This window comes from Cydia fagiglandana, chromosome Z (assembly GCF_963556715.1).
Source record: "Cydia fagiglandana chromosome Z, ilCydFagi1.1, whole genome shotgun sequence".
Classification (NCBI taxonomy): Eukaryota; Metazoa; Arthropoda; class Insecta; order Lepidoptera; family Tortricidae; genus Cydia; species Cydia fagiglandana.
Genome location: NC_085959.1, coordinates 34,567,073 through 34,589,312, shown reverse-complemented (window position 1 = coordinate 34,589,312; position 22,240 = coordinate 34,567,073). Strand labels below are relative to the sequence as shown.

At 36.6% G+C, this 22,240-nt stretch overlaps 1 protein-coding gene across 1 annotated transcript; it reads right to left on the bottom strand.

Annotated features, from left to right (window-relative positions):
* Nucleotides 1–5,314: 5,314 nt before the first annotated feature.
* LOC134678964 (carbohydrate sulfotransferase 4-like) lies at nt 5,315–20,289 on the bottom strand. The gene is made up of 4 exons (XM_063537720.1): nt 19,292–20,289; nt 17,435–17,614; nt 14,872–15,088; nt 5,315–12,339 (listed from the first exon to the last, which is right to left on the bottom strand). Exons 1-4 carry the CDS (start codon nt 20,014–20,016, stop codon nt 12,229–12,231), a joined length of 1,233 nt encoding a protein of 410 aa, XP_063393790.1. The 5' UTR covers nt 20,017–20,289; the 3' UTR covers nt 5,315–12,228.
* Nucleotides 20,290–22,240: the final 1,951 nt, after the last annotated feature.

Genomic DNA, 22,240 nt, shown 5'->3' with positions numbered 1-22,240 from the left:
ATCTAGAATTAGAAGAAAAATTACACAAAATTATAAACGAAAAAATTAAATTAAATATATCTACATCAGAAATAGAATCCGTTAGAAGGATTGGTATTAAAGGGAATAAAACCCGACCAGTATCCGCTACTTTCACAACTCTAGGAGCTAAAATTAAAATTTTAAAGAATAAAAACATATTAGAAGGGTCTGGATTATATATTAAACATGAATACCCGGCAAAAATATTGAAAATCAGGGAAGACTTAAAATCACAACAAAAGCTTGAAAAAGAGAAAGGAAATGAGGCTTTTATTCGCTACGACAAACTTATAATAACAACTAACAAGAAAAAAACCAGCAACAAAAGAGCACCATCATCATCTCCGCTGCAGTCACACGACGAAAGCTCTGAAACGAGGGAACCATTAAAAACAACCAAAAAACACAAAGTCAACAATCTCATAACAGAATACATGAAACCCTCTGAAAGTACGAGCACTATAAAGTGGCCCCCTCCCCATAATATAAAAATGTGACTTAAGCAGCAAAAACGTGACATTTAGGGAAGCGAAACGTAACTTAGGACTCCAGAGCCCTGGCACATTGATCACTGTACACCTATGTTGCCAAAACATCAATCACAGGAAATTGGAAACTGCAACCGTATGGAACAAACAGATCAGCTGGAAATCGGATTTAGGTATTCCCTTTGTAAAACTGTGTGCATGCATTTGTCCACAAGCATTTGATTGCCCAGACTATCCCGGACGTCGAGAAGTTTACGTTATTTTATAACTAACCATGGACTGGCTGGCGCCTTCTCTTATGATAAGGAAGAATTATGTTGTCGGTTTTCATCTGCTCATTTTATCATTTTGATCAATTATTCAACAAGACTATAAACTCAAAAATGATCGCAAAAAGGTGGGCTAAGTTACCAAGGCCGACGGTACATGTTTTGCATGTATACATCTCTCTTAAATTGTAACTATAAATTGAGTCGTGACTAATGCCCCGCAAAGGGGCCCTACATTAAGTTAGCATTAAGGTAGAGAGGCGCAGAGGTTAGAACTCCTCAAGTGAATTAGAAAAAGTATACTCGCAGGAACTACATATGTTCTCGTATTTCGTAGGTAATGGCAATTCAGGGGACAGTATTATTGCATATCTGTGCTATGCTTAAATTTTTAAAAACATTGTGTTAATTACATATACCTACTCTTCATAATTGATATTTTCTCAATGTGAACGGGTTGCCGGAGATTAGAGCCCGAATTACCGCCTATATCCGTGAAGCAGCCTACCAGGGAAATGTCACGTGTTCCAAATCCTACTAGAATAATTATCGGTATATTTACGAATTATAATGCACTCTTACGAGACCGTTAATCTTTAGTGGAAAAAAACAAAATGAAATCCAGTTATGCCATGGGATAAAAACTCAATGAATATTTGGGTCGTTACTAAAGCGACATCAAAATAAGGGTAGGCAAAACTAGCTAAGTAGTTTTGATAGATGTACTGTAGGTGTAGGGTAACTTCACCAACGGGTGCCCAACTTCGCCCAAGTAAAATACATAGGTACATATTAAAATAATGGTTTTATCAGGAAAGATATCCATTAGATTCACAGTCATTACATAATTGAGTAGGTATTTTTCAATAATATTTTCCTAGTCCTCTAGATATCTCACAGGTATCTTATACAGAATCGTTAGTATATGTAGGGAAAAAAACATATTTTTCCCATAAACCTCTATATCTATTTTCTCGATCTCCTAGAGTCTTGGACCTAGACAGTAGACCATCTCTGCCGCCACTACCACGACGATTTATTTTAAACAAACTTAAATTGAAAGGCTCTGAATTCGGTTGAACACATCTCTTTCTGTACGTGTGTGTAGTGTGTCAGGACGGGTGCGGGACGTCGAGCCGACCCAGTTTTCCGAACAGGCTTGATGATACGTTAATCGGCCCTAATCTCTCCAAAGCTGTCACCGGCAAACAAAATTTGTTTGATTTAGCTACGCAGGTGGGTGTTTTCAGCGTCAAATATATTTAGTTAAGGGTTCTTAATTTCAGTACCAACCCAAATATAACAATAAAAAACCGGTCAAGTGCGAATTCATTTAACTAGCGCACCGAGGGTTCTGTGCAAACTTTAAATTATCTCATGTATACTTTATATAAATACTTTAGACTAGAAGTATACTTAAACATAATTATCTGTTTTTAGTTAATTAGAAAAAAAAAGTTATTAAGATTGAGGTGAGGTGAGGTGTGATCATATTTATCCTGCCTATATTTAAGATTTCATGTTAAAATTACATATTTTTACATAAACCAATTACTTTAACATACACCAATTTAAAAAAAATTGTTTTGAAATGTGCAGTATCAATTCTTTCGATTGATACTCCACTATAGTTCGTTTTTTTTTAGCATTAGAAATAAGGTAAACAATCTTGGTGTGTCTTTTAATTGAAAAACACATTTTAAAAATAAGTTACGGTAAATATGTAACAATTATGAATCTAATACGATCATTTATATTCTTCTGCTTTCATAAGTAATAGATTTTGATTTTTAAAAAGCGTTTTTAAATTAAAAGACATGTCAAGATCGCTTACCTTCTTGCAAGTTCTTTCTAATGCTAAAAAAACGAACTATAGACCTTGTAATTTCGCTCCCCTCTTCATATTGGGTATTGTCCATAGATAGGTACTTATTGTAGTTAGTAAAAAATATCTGGGAGACCGAGCTTCGCTCGGAAAACATAAAAACTCAATAATGCGCGTTTTTGCAAAGGCTCGATCGATTTATTGCCCCCGAAAACCCCCATATAGCAATTTCATCGAAATCGTTAGAGCCGTTTCAGAGATCCCCGAAATAAATAAACAACAATTGCTTGTTTAAAGGTATTACATTACTTACATTAGATAAAACGAAAATATATCTCAATATAAAATAAATCTGGGTTAGCGTTGCGCGTTGTTCATGACTATTCCAAATTTCAAATCTATAACTGTTTTTAGGGTTCGGTACCCAGAGGGTAAAGAGCAGAAATATGTTTTTATATGTTTGGAGTTTATAAAATAATTATGTGATTAACCTCTTTTTACAGGAATACTATGGCCAGAGCCAAATACAGCGAAGTTTATGGTAGAAATATTAAAAGGAGCAAAAACAAAGAAAGTCGGTCGATATAAAACTGAAACTTTTTGTGAAAAATGTGGATATTTAAATGAACTGATAATGGATTTATACTAAAATAAAACTATAATAACGTAACAGGTAAGTGCTTTCGTAGTAGCAGAGAGCAGAGATAATAGAGCGTATAGAGAGTTACTGTCATGATAAATTATGTAGCCACAGTACATTTACTGCCATCTTTCGACAGAAGGTTAAAACTGTTAGAACGCCATTTGACTTTGGTCCTTATTTTTTCACTGATATATAATATGTTAATTTGTTAAATATTGATAACAAATTAACGCCATCTACTCGACGTTAGGCCAAAGGTTATGGCGCCATCGCTCGAATAGATTCCACCATACCTTTTAATTCAGTAAAAAATAATAAGGACCATAATAGGCCGATTTGCGCAGAAGATGAACAATTTAATTACTAAATTCTTGGATTACCAACTCACTCAACTTACTCAACTCCTACTACCAACAAAATGTACAAGGAAAACAATAACTTCCTCAGCATTTAAGTAGTATTTTACATATTTTCGTTAAAATTGATTTACCTTATATACTCGTAGAGTTAGATCACGATAAGTCTGCAACGATTCTAGAAAATTATCGATTCCCTTTTTGGACTATGTATGTATACTTATTGATTATTTAGTTTTGGCGGTCAACTGACGATAATAGTTACCTATCTGAAGTGCAGTTAAGTCATAACCTATCCAATCATAACTGTCACTAACCAAATTCGGCGGGCAATGGGTTCAACGGTTTATTTGTTTTAGATAAAGATGATAACTCACAATGGAATGGAAACGTACGTCAGTGGAGCCGGACTTCGCGTCCTAACCAGCTGTTTGCACAATAACATTTATTTGTTATCATAGACCTAACCTAACTCAGCATTGTCATAAACACATGTATCTATAAATAGCTCCAATTATGATAGGGGCCACTAGTTCAACTCAAACTGGTATGTACACACTTATGTTGTTTACAAATGATATGACAAAACTCTCTACGTACTTGTGAGTACTTTAAAGGCAGCTTGATGCTGAAGGCATCACGAGACATGAGATTTTTGAGTTTGTGACATGGTTGTCTAATACTAAGGTAATTGATTATGAAGCAGTGGTCTGAGAGATAGCCCCGGAAAAAGGGAACTTCTTGTACCTTCAATTTATAGAGCTACAAATGCGCCGTAAGGACTAGGTATGTCTCCTTATTACTAAACTTGGGCTCGGGAAACCAGCTCCGTGTAAATTGTACAACTTCACCTGTTTTTACTTTTCTGGCCTTCCCTGATGAACAGCTGGAATAACGTAAGAAATGTGTAGTAAATAGGGCTCTTTATTCTAGAATAGAACCTATGATTATATGTATATAGGTACATACATTGTTTGACTAATGCACTTTTTCGTGAAAACCAAATGAGGCATTCAGAGAGGCACATTTAAAATATAGTGTTTGTTTTAATTTTTAAGACCGTTGGACGACCTCAAAATCCACAATCTTTTGTTTTTGCAGACGATTTGACTTTCTCGAAAATGTGTCTGGCGGAATATGAAATTATAAACATTTGCTGTAATAAAATTTCCTCTAAAATTCTTTATCCACCCAGTTTCATAATCAAGGCTCCCGATTGTAAACTTTCAATTTTGTAGATTTCAAACCATCAAGCAACCACGTGTTGAACGGTGCTGCGCCCGGGCCCGGCTACAACATCGCAGGGGACATGTTCAACCTGTCGCTGTTCCTCATGGCCGTGGGTGTGGCCATCGTCCTCTTGTTTACACTGTTTGTCAAAATCTACTAACAACACATGACAGGGCCCGAATATTAACCATACACTCCAATTTTTACTCAGAATAAACAGATTATAAAAACGTTTTATTTATTAAGGATTGGTCTGCAATATTGACGTTGGAATGAATGGAAAATAGTCACCGTACCCATCGTATTTAAAAAATACTATAAGCAATTCAACATTATAATTTTTTTTCTTGTAAGTAACGCTGTCTATGTGGTTAATACCTGTCGGGTTTTCACGATTGTATGTCTCTCAAAATGTATGTCTCTTTAGATTGATGATGGGTACGTTTACTTTAGGTAGAAGGGTACGTCCACTAAAACAAAAATTGGAACGGCTCATCCATTTATTGTAACTTAAAACTTAAGACAAAAAGATAATGAATACAATGTTTGCAATGAGTAATGCCGCCGTGCTATACCTACCTACCTACTGAGTATAACTTTTAACATTTTAATCACTCGATTAACTCTTACACTAATAAGGCTACCCTTAAATTCTACCGCTTCCAATCAAATGGGCTGAACTTTTCGTGTAATTTATTATTTTATTGCTTACAATGTCATCTAAAGATAATCTTAAATAATAAGCAATTTTGAACAATAGTATTTTTGATCTAAATTTCGAGTAGGTAAGTATCTGCTACTATTAAGAAAATTAATTTAGCCTATTAAAATCTTAAAACATAACAAAATATAGAATTAATTATTAAACATAGGAGCATTATAATACGTAAAGTAATAGCCAATATAAGCGTAGTACATCAGCTCGCTGAATAAATTCCTCATAACAGGCGCAAGCGAAAGTTTATCGTGATCAGCTCACTCACTTCGTGTATAATCAGTACCTTATGATATGCTAATGATATGATAAAAAATCTACACTGGTTCCAGCCAGCTCCCAGAACGGCGTCACTAAATAATTATGAGTGTATAATATATAGTCTCTAACATGCAATTCAATAAAAACATCTTAACTATATCACTACCAGTATTTCGTTAAGGCATAACATAATATTTTATTATATTGTCAGATCTATTAGGAAGCATGTTCTCTTAATTAGTAATTGATGGCTTTTTATTGACTTTGTTGTATTACTTCGTAAACACATACACATTACTTAAAGGGCAATGCATTAAGCGAAATATTGTCTCGTTTGCGACACTAACAGATTATTAGCCTTTAGAGTAACCTAAAATATAGCGAAATGCTACATAGTTCTGAAACACATCATATAACTAAATTTAATATTTTCACGTTGGTTGTTTTTTCTTTGATTGTAGGCTGCAATGAACACAGGTGGAAATACTGATTACATATTTATTAAGTTTCAAAACTTAAAACTCGCCCTGTATATGGTTTTTTTTTTCTATTTGAGCACTTGAGCTGTTAAGATATTATGTAGCCAGACATTAATGACCAAATCGTCGGGTGACAAGCAAAAGTCACTACCTATGTACCACCACAAGTTCATAGCCATAGTGAACCATATTAATACTTAAAGAAGACCGATTTTTGTTTAATTTTTTTTTGTAATTAGTGACCTTTGCTTGTCACCTGACGAAATATTTATAAGGCCGCGGTGCCCTAACGACAGCATCATGTATAATAATATTTATAATTTATGCAAACAACTTCCTACTTATGTTTTATAGATTCCTCTACTCCTATACGGAGTGGTTTACAAACTAAGTACATAGTCAAGAATTGAACTATTGATTTGAAGATAATTTTTCTACAGGCTCCATCAGAAATGCCTATTACATATTAACAAAATACTGTCCAGAATGGGATTGAGCCATAGCGCAGAGTACTTCAGCCTAATTTTAGGCAATAAAGTAAAACTACTAGGTAAAAACTTTGCAGGGCAACAAATGGCCAATCTTAGTTATTTATCTTGTATAAATGTCTTGCTAAATTTTGCGATATTTTCGTAGGCATGGACGCCTTTAGAGACTTCTATACTTCTCACTGAATATACGAGTAGGTACACATGAGCCTCCGGCCAAAAGCCGAAACCCTACGCCCATCCCTACATAAAAATATTTTTAAATCGATTGTGTTAATGAGATTAAAAGGGCTCAATTTTCTGACGAACTTAATTTCAAACTAATCAGCATCAGTCTTTCCTATGCCTCTATTAATATGTGTCACAAATAAATCATATAACAGAATACTTAATACGTATATGCACCTATTATTTAATGAGGTTGCATAACCTGAAGTGTTATGAAGTCTCATTAAATTGCCATGTTCCAATTCCTCAGATAAACAGCTGCTCCAGGGCAAATAAACGTATCCATGGTTAATTTCTTCTTAAATACTGAACAGATTGTTATAAATGTTATAATACTTAATACACAAGTTAGAAATACCTTAATTTATAATGTACGTTTAATGTACTTTCTGAGGTTACCAGCACGTTGTATGAGTTTAAGAACCTAGATTTAAAGAAATTTCGTACTTCCTACCTACTATAAGAGATTAAACTATGACAAACATGCCTATCTGTCCGGGGAGCGATTTCTGAATTTCGATAGCTCGATTTCGTCACTCAAAAATCGGTGGAAAACGGCGAAATGCTAATTTTTCTGTTTCTTTCCTTCAAACGCCAATTTTTGAAATAAGAGCGATTGAAATTGGGAATTTTGTGGTATTGACCACTCGTTTTCAATTCTATTAGTAGAACTTAAATGCCTAATAGTGGAGATTATTCTTGATCGTAATCGAGCGGTCGAAATTCAAAAACGGCCCCCTGTTCCAATTCCCAAATAGGTACGTAGAAAAGCTAGGTACTGACCTACTACTTAATGTATTTGAGGAATGGGCGGATCAACTATTTCTTGTTTTTATTCTGCCTCATCAGACAGGGGACGATAGTCGCATTTGCATGGAGTTTGTTTAGTCACACGTTCTACTAACATGCTTGGTAGATGACCCATTATGGAAAGGGCTTATAAGTACCGCAGAAAAGCTTGTTTAGTTAATTTGGTATACGTGATATAATATGGTATATACCATATGATTCGATCAAATTGTGTTTTTTATGCCTTTTAATAAAAAATCTGTCAACCGGGACATATTTCATGCTAAAAGGGGGGTTGCGTCAGGGGGAGGGGATGGGACACTAGTGTGCGTAAAGCACATACCCAAAGGTATCATACTACATGCATTGAATGCTGGCTATAATTTGTTTGTCTTCCCCACACATTAGAACACAACCGTATCAAGAGGGTTTAAAGAGAGCCATCGCAACAAGTGACAAGAAAAAGTTGATTCGCCCGTTAATAGCCAGGACAGATAGAAAAACAGACACAGAGTCACATCGAAAATAGATTCAGTTATCGCCTCATTAACGCTTTTGCATATTTGAGTGATAGAGAACTTAAATATCTAATTTCTATCAGTCCAGACTGTAGTTAAGGTTTTGTTTAACAATTGACCTTCATAGAGCCAAGCTCAAATACATGTTTAAGAACCGGGGTTTCGGAAGGTTACGGAACGCATGCTTATTCTTATTATTAATCAGTATCTTAATTGTTCGAGTATAGAATTATTGTATTTTATGAATTATGTTTAATTACGCTAAGCTAGGGAAAAATTAACTTAAGCCGGCCTTTCCATTTACGTGTGTAAATGCACTAAATCTATTATCACTATAGTCCATTAGGCATTAGGGTCCACACAGAGCGAGCAGAGTACCTACCGCGAATCACGTTCGACGTGTTGTCTCCCTGTCACACTTAGGTACAAATTTACAAGGTACCTATGGATTTAAGAAACGAACGAAGCGAGTTACTTAAAAAGACCACATGATGGTTTTAATGCCTAATTATGTAGTTACATATTAAACTCTTTAAGATGTATTTACTAACCGCATGTTACAGCCGGCGTTGCGGTAACGTAGCTCTCTGATGAAAGGCGCGGATATGAGGTGGCGTCTCCGAAATAATATTGTGTCACGGGCCGTTTGTTTCGCGCGAAAATCTCTTCGCGAGGCGGCTCGCTCTGTGTGGTCCCCCGCCTATTCATTAAAAGTGCCTAATATTTAGGTATTATGGCAAGCTGCCCAAGAAATTTTTAATTATTATTTAACAAGTATAATCTTAGTTAACATTTTAGTTAGAATGTGATACTTGTTAAAACTGAATAATAATTTAGGTATACAATGTGTAAATTCAACACGGGGAAACCTTTAAAGATCGGTTAGCATAGGGCATAGGACCTAAGAAGTATATTGAAATAACTTGCTTTATAATACGATTAAAACAACTATAAAAATAATAAGGCCCCAAATGTAAAACATCAAACAAGTTACGAGCTTTTTATAATAAGTATAATAACTGTCAACGCTTGTTGGCATTTTAGTTTACTGTTACTATAAAAAGCTCGTATCTCGTTACGCTCGTTTATGTTATGAGTAACGCCATAAGTCTGGTTTGATTTATTGCCCGGATTGGATTTACACACTGTATTAAATTGCTGTGTCGCCTATAGTAGACTTAAAAACTACAACTATAGTCCGTTTTTTTTAGCATTAGAAAGAACTTCGCAGAAGTTCGCTTGTGGTTCTAAATCTGGCACTTTTAGCGGTAACAATTTGAAGTAAATTATATGTATTGACCATGCTACATTAGATAATTCAATAATTAGTAACAATTAACAGGCCTGATAAAAACTGCACGCTTGCTTCTGCGGAGTTCTTTCTAATGCTAAAAAAACGAACTATAAATCACCAACCAGATTTTTTTTAAATGACAGTCTTCACTGAACAGTTTAAGAATCTGTAATTTCAAGGATGATTAAAAACTGATCCTGGGTGAACTTTCCACTGCTTGTAAGTTCTGTTTATTAGATACGCTGCTTATTGCAACTCAACCAAGTCGTACCGCACCGATGAGAATGTTATACAAACATATGAATGTTACCTCTTGAATATAAACTGCATAAGGCCAATATAAGCACTTCTTATAAGTGAACATAAGGCTTTGTAATCAACGGGACTTCAAGATACCTATGCTATTTAATGTTTATGCTATTTAATATAATTACGTAAAGACGAGTCTTCGCAGAATGTCCGTAGCCAATACTTTAAATGCTTACTTCAGTACCTATTTGATCTTTATACTAATGTAATGTTGCGCGTGCGGTCATGGTTAGGATTTAGGATTATCATTATTTATAACTAATCTATTACTTGCATTTATTTCCAATGTATATTAAAGATAAACCATAAAATTACTTTTTTACTTTCCTACCTCAAATACCAAAGACTCGCGAAAAGTAATACATTCAAATTTAGCATCAACGTTTCAATCGTTAAACCTATAGCTACCTTACAAACAAGTGCACTTAATGAATCTCACTACGTTTAGATTAGTTCCATTTGTTGCATTATCGACGCGCGGGACAAGTCGCGGTCGGGGACTTAGTGCGTGATCGCTGGCGTCCCGAAAAACGATATGACACCATGTTATATTTTATATTTCAATGTAAATCCGATTATTTTACTACTTAACTATTTATTACTCAAACACCTTTATTAACCAAGCGACGTAAATTCAAAAGCAACCCGCTTGAGGTTTACAAATAAGATAACACTCATCCAAATCGTGAATGTTAAGTCTATTAAGTACCGGCAGCGGAGCGCTAATAGAACTCGATTCCTACAGACGTGCCTAATTTTCAGCCAGTTGCGTATTTTTACTAAAAGTCGCCGCTTCCCGACGAATACTATTGGCGCACCGCCACTTTTAGATACCCACTGTGCAAGTAATTCTTGAAAACGTGTATTTTTCAGTAAACGTGAAATATCTCGTAACATTAAATATATTACGAGGGCCCGTCAGTTCAGAACTTCGGGGTTTTGATATCGACGATCGTATTTATCTCATGGACGGAGATTATTCAGCTTTCTTTATCATTTGATCCGACGCGGACACGCGAGTGCCGGACAAAGTAGTAATAATTGTTATTTCACCAAGTGCTTAATAAAGTAAGCATTTAGTAAGTTGGTGTTTCGAGTAGCGTAACCGAATATTCTCTAGTTTGAAAAGCCACAATATAAATGTAAACGTATCTCACTAGGCGAGCGCAAAACGCGCCCGCCCGTCCCCTGTCTAACGTTACTGGCCGACCGAAGCCACTTGTTCGTACAATAACGCTATAATACAGTGTCTTAACTGGAAGCATTAACAATTCGTCAATTCCGTGAGTGCTAATGCCTAAGCTTATTCGTAATTAATATGCATTAAGTAGAAGAGACAAAAATTGCTCATACATGTACTTGTATACATTGCGTTTACCTAGCAATTTAGACCTCTCGTAATTTAAATGGTCCATCTTTTACATTTGGATATAACGACACACCGCGGTGTTGTACACAACCTGAGCTCACTAATTACATCTAACATTACTTCATGACATTACTGGAGTCGATTTTAAAGCGCAAACATTCTACTGAGCTAATTAATTTGTTAGTATAATATTTGGAAGAGTAAGGACTAACGCTGGAAATGCATTCAGTCTTCAGAAAATATAAGTATGAATGGCGTTAAGTGCCCTTTGCATACGTTAAATTCATGGAACCAACCGAAAATGTTCAACACGTTTAACCCTGTCCCAATTTGCTGATAAATAATAGGAAAACTAACTTACTATCACCACTACCTACCCAACCGTAATACATTCCTGACCGCTATTTATTTATGTCCTTGTTTCCATCAAGACATCAATTTATTCGGTTAGTTACTGGTATGTATGTACTCGGGCACAAACTAGTGTCCTTTAAACAAATATTATTCTAGACGTTTTAGTAATACTGGTTTAGTAATGAGGACTACTATTTTTGTTACTTCGTTTTCTAGCTGACCATATTTGCAATAGCAACAATCTGGAATGTTCCTTCGTGAAAAATTCGTCGGACTGAATCACTTTCACTAAGAGAATTTTATTAAATATACTAATCAAACAATACCTACAACATGTAAGTAAACCACAAAATTATAACTCAAAGACTTTTAGCACGTAGATGTGCCTTTAGAAAACTAGTACTTGCTTTAGAGATACATATTTAGGGAAGACACCTGACTGAGATTTGCTTTAACATGACGCGCTTGACTAGGCCGGCGCTGCACCTTTCATTACCAGCTAAATAAATAAAATTATACATTACCAATTTGTATAAAAAACAACGTGAAATAACTATAATTATTCTTCCTTTTGCTCATGGGTTACGTAATATCATTGTGTGATTGAGTATCTTTCTAAGGGGTAAAACTCTTTGCTAGCCATGTGGGACTCGTTGTACGCCATGCGGTACCCCCACAGCTCCATAGCCTCCTTGCATGCCATCTGAAATTAAATACAAAAGATAAACAAGACCGAAGTGATCCCATAAGTGTTCCGTGAACATAGTTTTGTACGGAACACTAAAAAAGATAGTTTATTCAAGTAGGCATATTACAATGCGCTTATAAACGTCAAATAAAGCTACACCGGCTGCAACCCTACACCTCTGCCTCGAGAAGATTTAAATCCCCCCTCAATTGGAGGGGGGTATCCCAACACAACAAGTTACACAAGTTATATTGACATCAAACTCTTCACACTAATAATACTATCTGTTTCATTGGGGACTCTAGTAAATATCTATCCCATCAAAAACATGAATTACGAGTATATTAAGAATATGCCAATTCGCCAGCAAAATAATTGACATTTGGAAAGTACGCAGTACAAAATCACTAAAACCATAAGATAAATACTTACCCCCTTATTCATAACATAAAACTTTACGGGCCCGATTTAATTTAATTATGTTTTATCCCTTTCTTACAAATACATAAGTCAAAATGACAGACACAGTCAAACAATTATTAGCTAATTGAGGCTTGTAGCGCGTTTTTCAATAAGGGGGTTTGATTGGTAACCACACAATTGTCCAGCTGGATGCCAAATTTCAACTTGCTAGGTCATCTGGCAGTGAATGCGCTAACTGCAGTATAATGTGTAGCCTTGGGTCCAATACAATCGTTCTATGTTTAGATAATCATCGGCATAACCGCAGCTGCCGTCGTCGAAGGTAAGGGACATGGCACACTGCGTCTGATTCGCACGTCGAGCCGTGAGCACGATGTCGCTATAATACGCGCAAGCGCATAGCGTCATGCGAATCGGACGCAATGTGGCATGCCCCTAATGATCACATAATTATTTCTAAGAAACTCTAAGCGGTTGGTTACAGGCGAAACAGCTCTCATAAAATTGAATATTATATCTACATTATTACGTCATTTTACGGATTAGCAGTGAAGAGTGCATTACATCACTTTGTTACAGTGTATACAAATAATAATAAATTATGTATTATGTCGGCAGTCATCATAAAATCTTATGTATATCATAAAACACCGCCATTTCATGATTTGACTAAGTTTTGCCGTGCCATATCATGATTTGACTTATAATAATAGGGCAGATCGATGAGAGCCACATAATATCTTTAAAAAATATCTTGAACGCATAATAATGAAGTTCTAGACAAGAAGTAAACTATAAGGCTAACTTTCGCTTGAAAGTTTTGTTGTAAGTAATTTAAGGATTTTAATATCGGCCGCCAACCAACATTATACACTGCACTTCGTCTGAGCGGCAACTAAAGACCGAAAAGGCCTTGGCTTCAATGTCGTGGCTACATAATAAATGAGTGCCCAATTATGTACAAACGCTAGCCTTCCCCAGTTCACAGATAGGCAGCATAAGCAAGCAATTTGAGTGAGATTATGCCTTAGTGACCACTGATTGTATTCACTCAGATTGAATCTGAGGGCTTACGGAGAACACCGTAGTTCGCAAGTTACACGCATCTTTCTCTTTTACTCTAATTAAGGAATTAAGAGTGATAGAGAAGGATGCCCGCAATTATAGTTCGTTTTTTTTAGCATTAGAAAGAACTCCACAGAAGCAAGCGTGCAGTTTTTATCAGGCTCGTTATTTGTTAATAATTGTTGAATTATCTAATTTAGCATGGTCAATACATATAATTTACTTCAAATTATTACTGCTAGAAGTGCCGGATTTGGAACCACAAGCTTACTTCTGCGAAGTTCTTTCTAATGCTAAAAAAAACGGACTATAGCGAACTTCGGTGTTAGCGGTAGGCTCTCTGCATTATATAAAGAGCAATCCGCGCTGCGATAAGGTAACCGACGGCACCCCATCAGCAAACCCGATTATCAATGTTACAGACATTGAAAATAAAGGTTGGCAATAATACGTACCCCAAATTCGTCTTTAGTACATAACTTAGCCTTACTAGCGTTAAATCATAATTCCTCTATAATATGTATGAAGGGATTCATGGGCGTATTCAAGATAACAAAATGATAATAATGATACTAGTGCGGGAAATTAGCACCATCACCATATGTATTAATTAGTCCAAAGTAATTATTATTCGGACCGGTATTTATTATTTCATCAAAACGACACGACGCAAGACACTCTGAAGGTTATAGCTGTCTCCGGCCACCCTGATGTAAAGGTTCCGTCATACAGGCGCATTTTCCGGAGCGTGAAGGCGGCGTGAGCGTTTTATATGTAAAAGCGGCGCGCCCCGCTCACGCGCCCCCCGCGCCTGTGTGACGGAGCCTTAAGATTTCCTTTCTACTAAAGCTGCCTTTCCACTGAGGCAGAGATGAGCGGAGATGACAGGACTCAGCCAATAGCATTGGTTGTCATTCACATCTCTTCTCCGCTCTGCTGGATTATAACCAATGCTACTGGTGTATTCCTCTCATCTCAGCCACAGTGGAAAGACAGACTCAGTGTAGAAACCCATCGGCAGGGGTCTGGATAATCGGTAGGGTTGAACAGTTGTATTACCTGGATCTCCTCAACGTAGTCAAACTCCAGAGCATTCTTCCACCGGAACGGAACTTCACGGGACACTCGGAAAGTGGAGCTGACGCCGGCCACCTCGATATTGGTGTGCGAGTGTAGGAACTCGTCGACGTCGGGCGTCAGGCTGAGCCCTAGGAACTTGAACAGTCGGAGCGTCGTGGTAGTGGGCTCCAGGGCCAACTCTTCGTAGCGAAGTACCCTGCAAATGAACGACTTATCTTTTAGATTGAATAGCATTGAATACAAATCTGGGGGTCGCGGGTTTAAACCCCGGCTCGTACAGTCGGCGTCATATAGTAGGTAGCATCCAAAGTATTCAAATAGTTCGGTACACCATATTATCTGTATGGCGTATCGAACTATTTGAATACTTTGGATGCTAACTACTATACGACGCTGACTGTACCAATTAGTTTTTCGGAACTTATGAGTACGAAATATCAATAAATGGTTTATCTATCGATCTATCCATAATAAATGTATGTCTATTTTTTTGTCCTCGCACAAAGAATCTATTTATAGACCACATTTACAGGCAGATAATATATCCGATGATATGTTTAGTATATCGTATTAAATACGAGTCAAGCACGTGTTGGTTTTACAAAGTTTAATCGATTACTACCATGTAGAGGAGTTAAAAAGCTGAGGCGCCATTGCCTTCACACTAATTACTATTATTTTGTCGTACAAAACACGAGTTACATTGTTCACAAAATTTAATCGATTCGGTATCTACTCGAATAAAGCAGTAGTAGTGTGTTTTCGAAGGGTCATTTGTTTATCATTTAAAATGCTCTACGAATTAAATATTTCTACAAATAAACAATAATTTTTAATTCAAAAAAGTCAGAAGGGTTTATATGAATTAGAGAGATAATTAAAAAAGCTGCTAGTTATGGATTGTGAAAAAAAAAAACTAAAACTCCCTACTCCCGCGGGTACTGTACCTATAGGCGTTTGTCCTTTAGTACACCTGCATGAAATAAGATCATTGTCGAGCAAGTGTGATGAAAAGTAATCCAACCTACGTCAGATCATAAATAAACTAACGCGGGTGCATAATCTTACGGTATCATATATAATGAGGCAAATGGCTTCAACCTTGGATTTGTAAACACTCCTCTGCGCTACTAATATTATGTTAGAATATCATTCCATACATGAACCACTCGTGCTCACACTCACACAAACCACCTGCAGTTATTCCCACTCGGAGACGAACAAAGTGGGGAAGACATATACAAATTTTGCCCATTTATTGTATGAGAGTAGGTACTTGAAATTAAAAAGAAATCCATACTAATATTATGTCTAAATGAAGTATCCATACTAATATTATGTCTGTCTGTCTGTTACCTCTTACTCTCACGCTTAAACCGCTGAACCGATTTAGATGAAATCGGTATAGAGATTGTTTGAGTCCCGAGGAAGGACATAGGACAGTCTTTATTGCAGAAAGCATTCCTTATAGAGGTGGATTGTATGGGTACTTAACTACAACTGTACAACAAACTTTGTCAATAGGAACTGTGAGCTGTGAGCCCGCGCGGTGTAGCACCGGTGCTAGTGCACGATTTAGTTGAAATTTGGTATAGAGATAGTTTGAGTCCCGGGGAAGGACAAAGGGTAACTACCCTTCATTCAAGAAATCACCCTTTAAGGGGGTGAAAAGGGGGGTTGAAGTTTGTATGGGGAATCAACAAAACGAAGATTGAATAAAATAATACCTACCTACCTAAATAATAATTCCACGCTGACGAAGTCGCGGGCAAATGCTAGTATGTTTATATGTATGACAACCCATTAAAAAAACAGTAGGCATTGTACCTTTTAATAATTTTATGAAAAATTAAAAAATGTTTTGTATAAGAACACACATTAAGCAAATGCCTAATATATGGACACTCCGCTTTTATATATCAATTATTTACTTACCAAAGCAAAGTGTGACAAGTATGGCTTGGACTTGGTCAAAGGGCAATCGTCTTCCAAATCCGAGAATATGGTTCCTACGAGGTAACCTCGTAATAATAAAGTACAACTTTGCAATTTTTTATACTTATTTATGAAATATCATAAGAGTGCATTACGTTATGATACAAGTACAAAAAGTAGGAAATTCGGAATGAGTGAAGATAAATTAAAACACAACTGATGGTGATGGGAATGTTTAAAATCGACACGAGTTGCAAATTACCTATTCCGCGGGTATAGTACAACGTTTTACAGTACATATGGGCCTTTATCCTCGACATAAACATTGCTAATTACCGCACTAGTGCGGGAATGTAGCGCCATATGTACTGTAGCCCTATAGAGACCTTATTCATACCCTTTATTCATAAACGTTTGCTAAAGTTGTTAAGCTGATAATAATTGTTTGTCCCTTTCCATCATACCAATTTGTCGGAAATAAGGGGGTAAAGCCCTAGCAGTCTTGTGGTAGAAGAGCTTTCATAAGAGCTTGTTGCTAGGCCTACATGAATAAAGTATATTTTGAGTTTGAAGACCAATGCTGTATGTAGTGTAATGTAATACATACATGAGCCTGTTTGGGTATTGCTGCTGCAGCCTCCCGGCAGCTACATAGTCGCTTATCATATCAGCGCAGAGCAATTCAGGCTGCCAGCAGTCCGGAGCTGGTAGGCAGAAGCCACGGTGCTGCCGTGACTGCATGACCCCACGTGGGTCGCGGATCAACAGCACCACTTTTACATTAAGCCTGAAACAAAGTAAAAAAATACTTACATAACCTGCCTAAGATTCTGAAAGGAATAAGGTGGTAAGGTGGAGGTATAAGCTGGTGTTTCACAGGTCCTGCAATAATCCTCACAGACACTTCTTTAGCAACAGAGTGGTCACAGCTTGGAACAAACTCCCAGAAGATGTAGTATCGGCCCAAAGTGTCAATGAGTTTAATAATAACTAGATAAGTACAATGCAAACTCTACTCAACACTGAAAACTCGGTTGATGGCTCTGGATACAAGCATTATCAGTTATTTTAACTGCCTGCTTTACAAATAATAATAGTTCATGCTTTAATTTCTTTTTCATACATTATTACTGTGACATGAATACTTTGAAAAGGATTCGCAATACAATTTAGTTTTGGCTCAACATGTGGGTTATTGTCATATCTATTGTTTGCGTACATAGTAAGTTGCATACAAGTGAGATAGCATTAGCATAACTCAACTGTACAGTTATTTTTACAATGTGTTGGCTTCTTAACCATTGTTTGGAGAACAGACTACTTTATTTTCAAATTAACCTTCCGTTTGCCTTGTTCCGTGTCCGTCCCAGACAATTATGGAGGACGGTAATTTATGATTTCAAAGTTATTAATTCAGTAGCATATTGTTGACAAAGTCATACAAAGGGTTAAGAAACTTTATATCTTAGTATACCTTATATTATTTTATTATGCCAGAGTAAACTCTTTTTACTCAAAGGTCATCATTAGAGGGCGGAGTACCGGTGGCAAATTTCACACAAAAGGTATGGAGTCGTTTTTATAATTATTATTTTAGGCTTGAATAATAAAATTATTCATTTACCTAATGTACTTAGTATGGTACCTACTCGTAAATTGGAAGTAAGTACTTAACACTATGCACTAAAATTCCGATAGAAGAAAGTTTTCTGGTAATATATATAGTTAGGACTATTTTAAGCCTCCAAGGAAGTGAAACCGTGCGAAATAAACTCGAATTGGTTCTAGATAGAAACTCAGATGCTGACGAATAAAGGAATATGATTACAATGGAAAATTATAAACAAGTCCTTAAACATGCAACCATGACATCGGTAGATGTAGAGCGATCGTTTTCCACTCATAAATGGATCTTCAATAAATTAAGAAACCGATTCACTCCGAAAAACCAGGCACATGTGGCCATAGTCCAGTCATTTTATAACATGGATACGCACTTAAGTGTAGATTGTGAGGAGGACCTCGAACACATAATTCCAGTCCTCAATTGTAATTGAATGGTCTTGAAAATAATATATCGTTTGGCAGGTATAACTTCTTAGTCTAGTATTTAGTACCTAATGATAATGTTTTGATAAGAAAACATATTATTATGTATTATAGATATTAACAACATATTACATTATATTTGTATGCTCGTAAGATAATTTCTATAAGTTCCTAAAAATTATTATGCAAAATTAATCATTTATTCGTTATTTATTTAATCATAAGAATACTTAGGCGACTCCATACATTTAGTGTGAAATTTGCCACCGGTACTCCGCCCTCTAGTCATCATCGAAAATGGCTGTTTAGATTTGAATAAATAATTAATAGGTGAAAGCAAAGCTTTAAGAGTAATTACTTAATACTTGTGTTAGACTTGTTATTTGGATAACAATGCATAAAAACTGAAACTTACTCATGGTCTTCCAGAATGTCTCGCACCAATCGTAGCCGCAGCCGCACAATCTTCATACTTTGGAAAGGGAACAATCTACAAAACCTAGAAGTGAATTCAGCATCAGAACACAGTTCTTTCTTATATTTACAGTGGTCCCATAATCTTGTGTTGTGGCTAAACTGGTGCAAGTGACTCTTCCCGTATGTAAAATAATCTTCCATGTTTTTAAAGTCACAGTTGAGCATGCCCTTGATAGTGCTTAATGCTTTGTCGGCCTGGGGTGGGCCTCTGATCTGAATTATCTCGTAGCTCAAAAATGGCTCATAGTGGTAAAAATTTCCAGGCACTGCATTCAAAATATCACCCAAAAACGTTGTGCCAGACCTCCATGTCGATATAATAAGACTCCTCAGAGGCTTACCCCCCGATTCCAAAAGCAAGTCCTCCAATTTTTTTGCCCCTGAATGTGTGAAATTGTAATTTGATAACTCAAGTTTAATCTTTCCTCTAGCCCTCTCCAATATTTTGTCAATGTTCGGTGACCCGTCGTAAGGGTTCGTCGGAATGGGCTGCGGAAATAGTTCTTCTCCATCCTCAATCCTCAGGAAGTTCCTTATATTCCTGCGACTTTCTGGGTATGGACGGTTATTCGTGTTATCTGTATATCGACTTCCAGCAAGAATTAACAATACACTGAGGCCGAATGCGAAACATATCGAATAAAAGTTAACTCTCCGCAGCATTACGATGTAAACACGTGTAAAGAGAACGCTGACTGACTGTAAGGGCAGGTATATGTTTAGAACACGAACACTACCAAAACGCACTCACTATCATTGTTTTAAAGTCTTTGGGTGCATTATAATCATAATTCTTGGCTACTTGTTTCTGCGGAAACACCGCAATGCACCTCCAGCGCCATTTTGAATAAAATGACGTAGCGTGGATAGATTAAAACGTCCAAATGTCAAGTTTTTTTTAATCAATCTGACTGATGCACACTGACAAACGCCGATGAGCCAAAATGTTGTAGAACTTTGCAAAAACTATAATTTCATAAAATAAATAGAAATGATTATTTTTTTACTTATCACTTTCTTTATATAAATGTTAAATTTACAACGAATTTCAACACACTGCCTTTAGCTTTGTAAATTATTAGTATTATTATGTTCCTTTACTAACACTTTTTACGTCTACACCTCTATGAATCAACTACGTGAATGTCTTGTGCAATAGCCGCGAACTGCTAAGTTTTTATTCGATTATTAACCTAGGTACTCCGGTATAAAAGCTGGCCCTTCACATGCTTCACATGGCCTGTGATATGGCGTTGCGAATTCGCGTAGCGTACTTATTCGCCGTGTTTAACTAAATATTCGTATGAAGCTCGAACATCAGAAATAAGTACGACATCCACACTTGGGGCGCCAATAGAAAAACGCGAATATGTTTGAACTTACCACTTACTATGAGCGAGCCATGTGTAAACGGTGAACGCAAATAGGTATTGGCCTTATTTGCGTCCTTTCACGTGTGGCCAAAAACCGACATTAGCGGGCGGAAATGCAAATATCCCAGCAAATATGGCAAATATAGACGAATAAATCCGCCTCACATTGTTTTTGTCCGAATAAAGCAGATAGGCGAACACGCAACACCATGCGAAGTGCCAGCATAATAAGAGCGATATGATATGACCATAGTTGTTAACGAAAATAAAACAAAAATCTTTTATATAGCCACAAATTTAAGATATTCCTATTTTGCTGACTAATAATTAGAGTAGGTACATACATGCGTTTATTGCGTTTAGACAATGCTGAATATAGTTCCCGTGCCAAAACATAGGTAGGTACTTTGTAGGTATATGTGGTAGGTATAGGAATCAGTTATGTACCTACCCTAATTACATTTAAACATTTTTAAAGCAAATAAGCATATAATAGGTACCTACTATCTGCCTGATACTTTGAAAATGATCTCGTATTCAATTGGAAACAAAGTTGTTCAGATCATTCTGCTCTCACCGATACCACAGAATAAATAATAGTACTAGGTACAGAAGACTCACTCTCTAACAAAACGCGTCTGTTACGATCAGCACGCCACCTAGGTGGCGACAGCGCCACGCGCGGCTTATGGCTTTCCCCAAAATTGGAGTGGAACGGATGAAAGCGACGAAATCGCGGAGTGAGCCACGCCTGCCGATACTTCTGTTGTTAGCTGTACCTAAGCAGCTAATGAAGGTAGCCTACGAACGATTTTCGAACTCAAGATATTTCGTTGTAGGTACTTAAAAACCCTCTAAAAGTAGATATGAACACTTTTTAGGGTTCCGTACCTCAAAAGGAAAAAACGGAACCCTTATAGGATCACTCGTGCGTCTGTCTGTCCGTCTGTCCGTCTGTCACAGCCAATTTGCTCCGAAACTACCGGACCAATTAAGTTGAAATTTGGTACACATATGGAAGTCTGTGACCCAAAGACGGATATGTAACGTAAACAAATGAATTTTAAACATAGGGGCTACTTTTGGGGGGTAAACGATAAAATTAAAAAACAAAGTTTTGAAAACAATATCGTGTTACATATCAAACGAAAGAGCTCATTGTGAGTATCTCAAATATATTTTTCTTATAAATGTACAATAAAAAGTTTAGAAGTTATTCAAGAAAATAGACAAAAAATGACCATTCCCCCCCCCCCCCTCTATCTCCGAAACTACTGGGTCTAAAATTCTGAAAAAAATACACAAAATAGTCCTTTACCTAAAGATGACAGGAAAACCTATTAGAAGTCTAGAGTCAAGCGTGAGTCGGATTTAAGAACAAAAATGCAGTTACGTTTTTTTAGGGACACAGCCGCAATGGTTTAAGTGAAACGTTATGTAGACAGCTATTGCGAAGGCCCTAGGCCGATATCTGCATAAGGCCGAAGGCCCGTAGCGTCCCGAAGAGGCGTGCC

What these genes read in the sequence shown, in the direction of transcription:
- LOC134678964 (XM_063537720.1), bottom strand. Translation starts at nt 20,016, where the DNA reads ATGCTGCGGAGAGTTAACTTTTATTCGATATGTTTCGCATTCGGCCTC. An exon ending in GACATTCTGGAAGACCATGA is followed by an intron (nt 17,615 to 19,291) that starts GTAAGTTTCAGT and finishes ACTTTGTTTCAG; the next exon opens with GCTTAATGTAAAAGTGGTGC. An exon ending in ACTACGTTGAGGAGATCCAG is followed by an intron (nt 12,340 to 14,871) that starts GTAATACAACTG and finishes ATTTAATTTCAG; the next exon opens with ATGGCATGCAAGGAGGCTAT.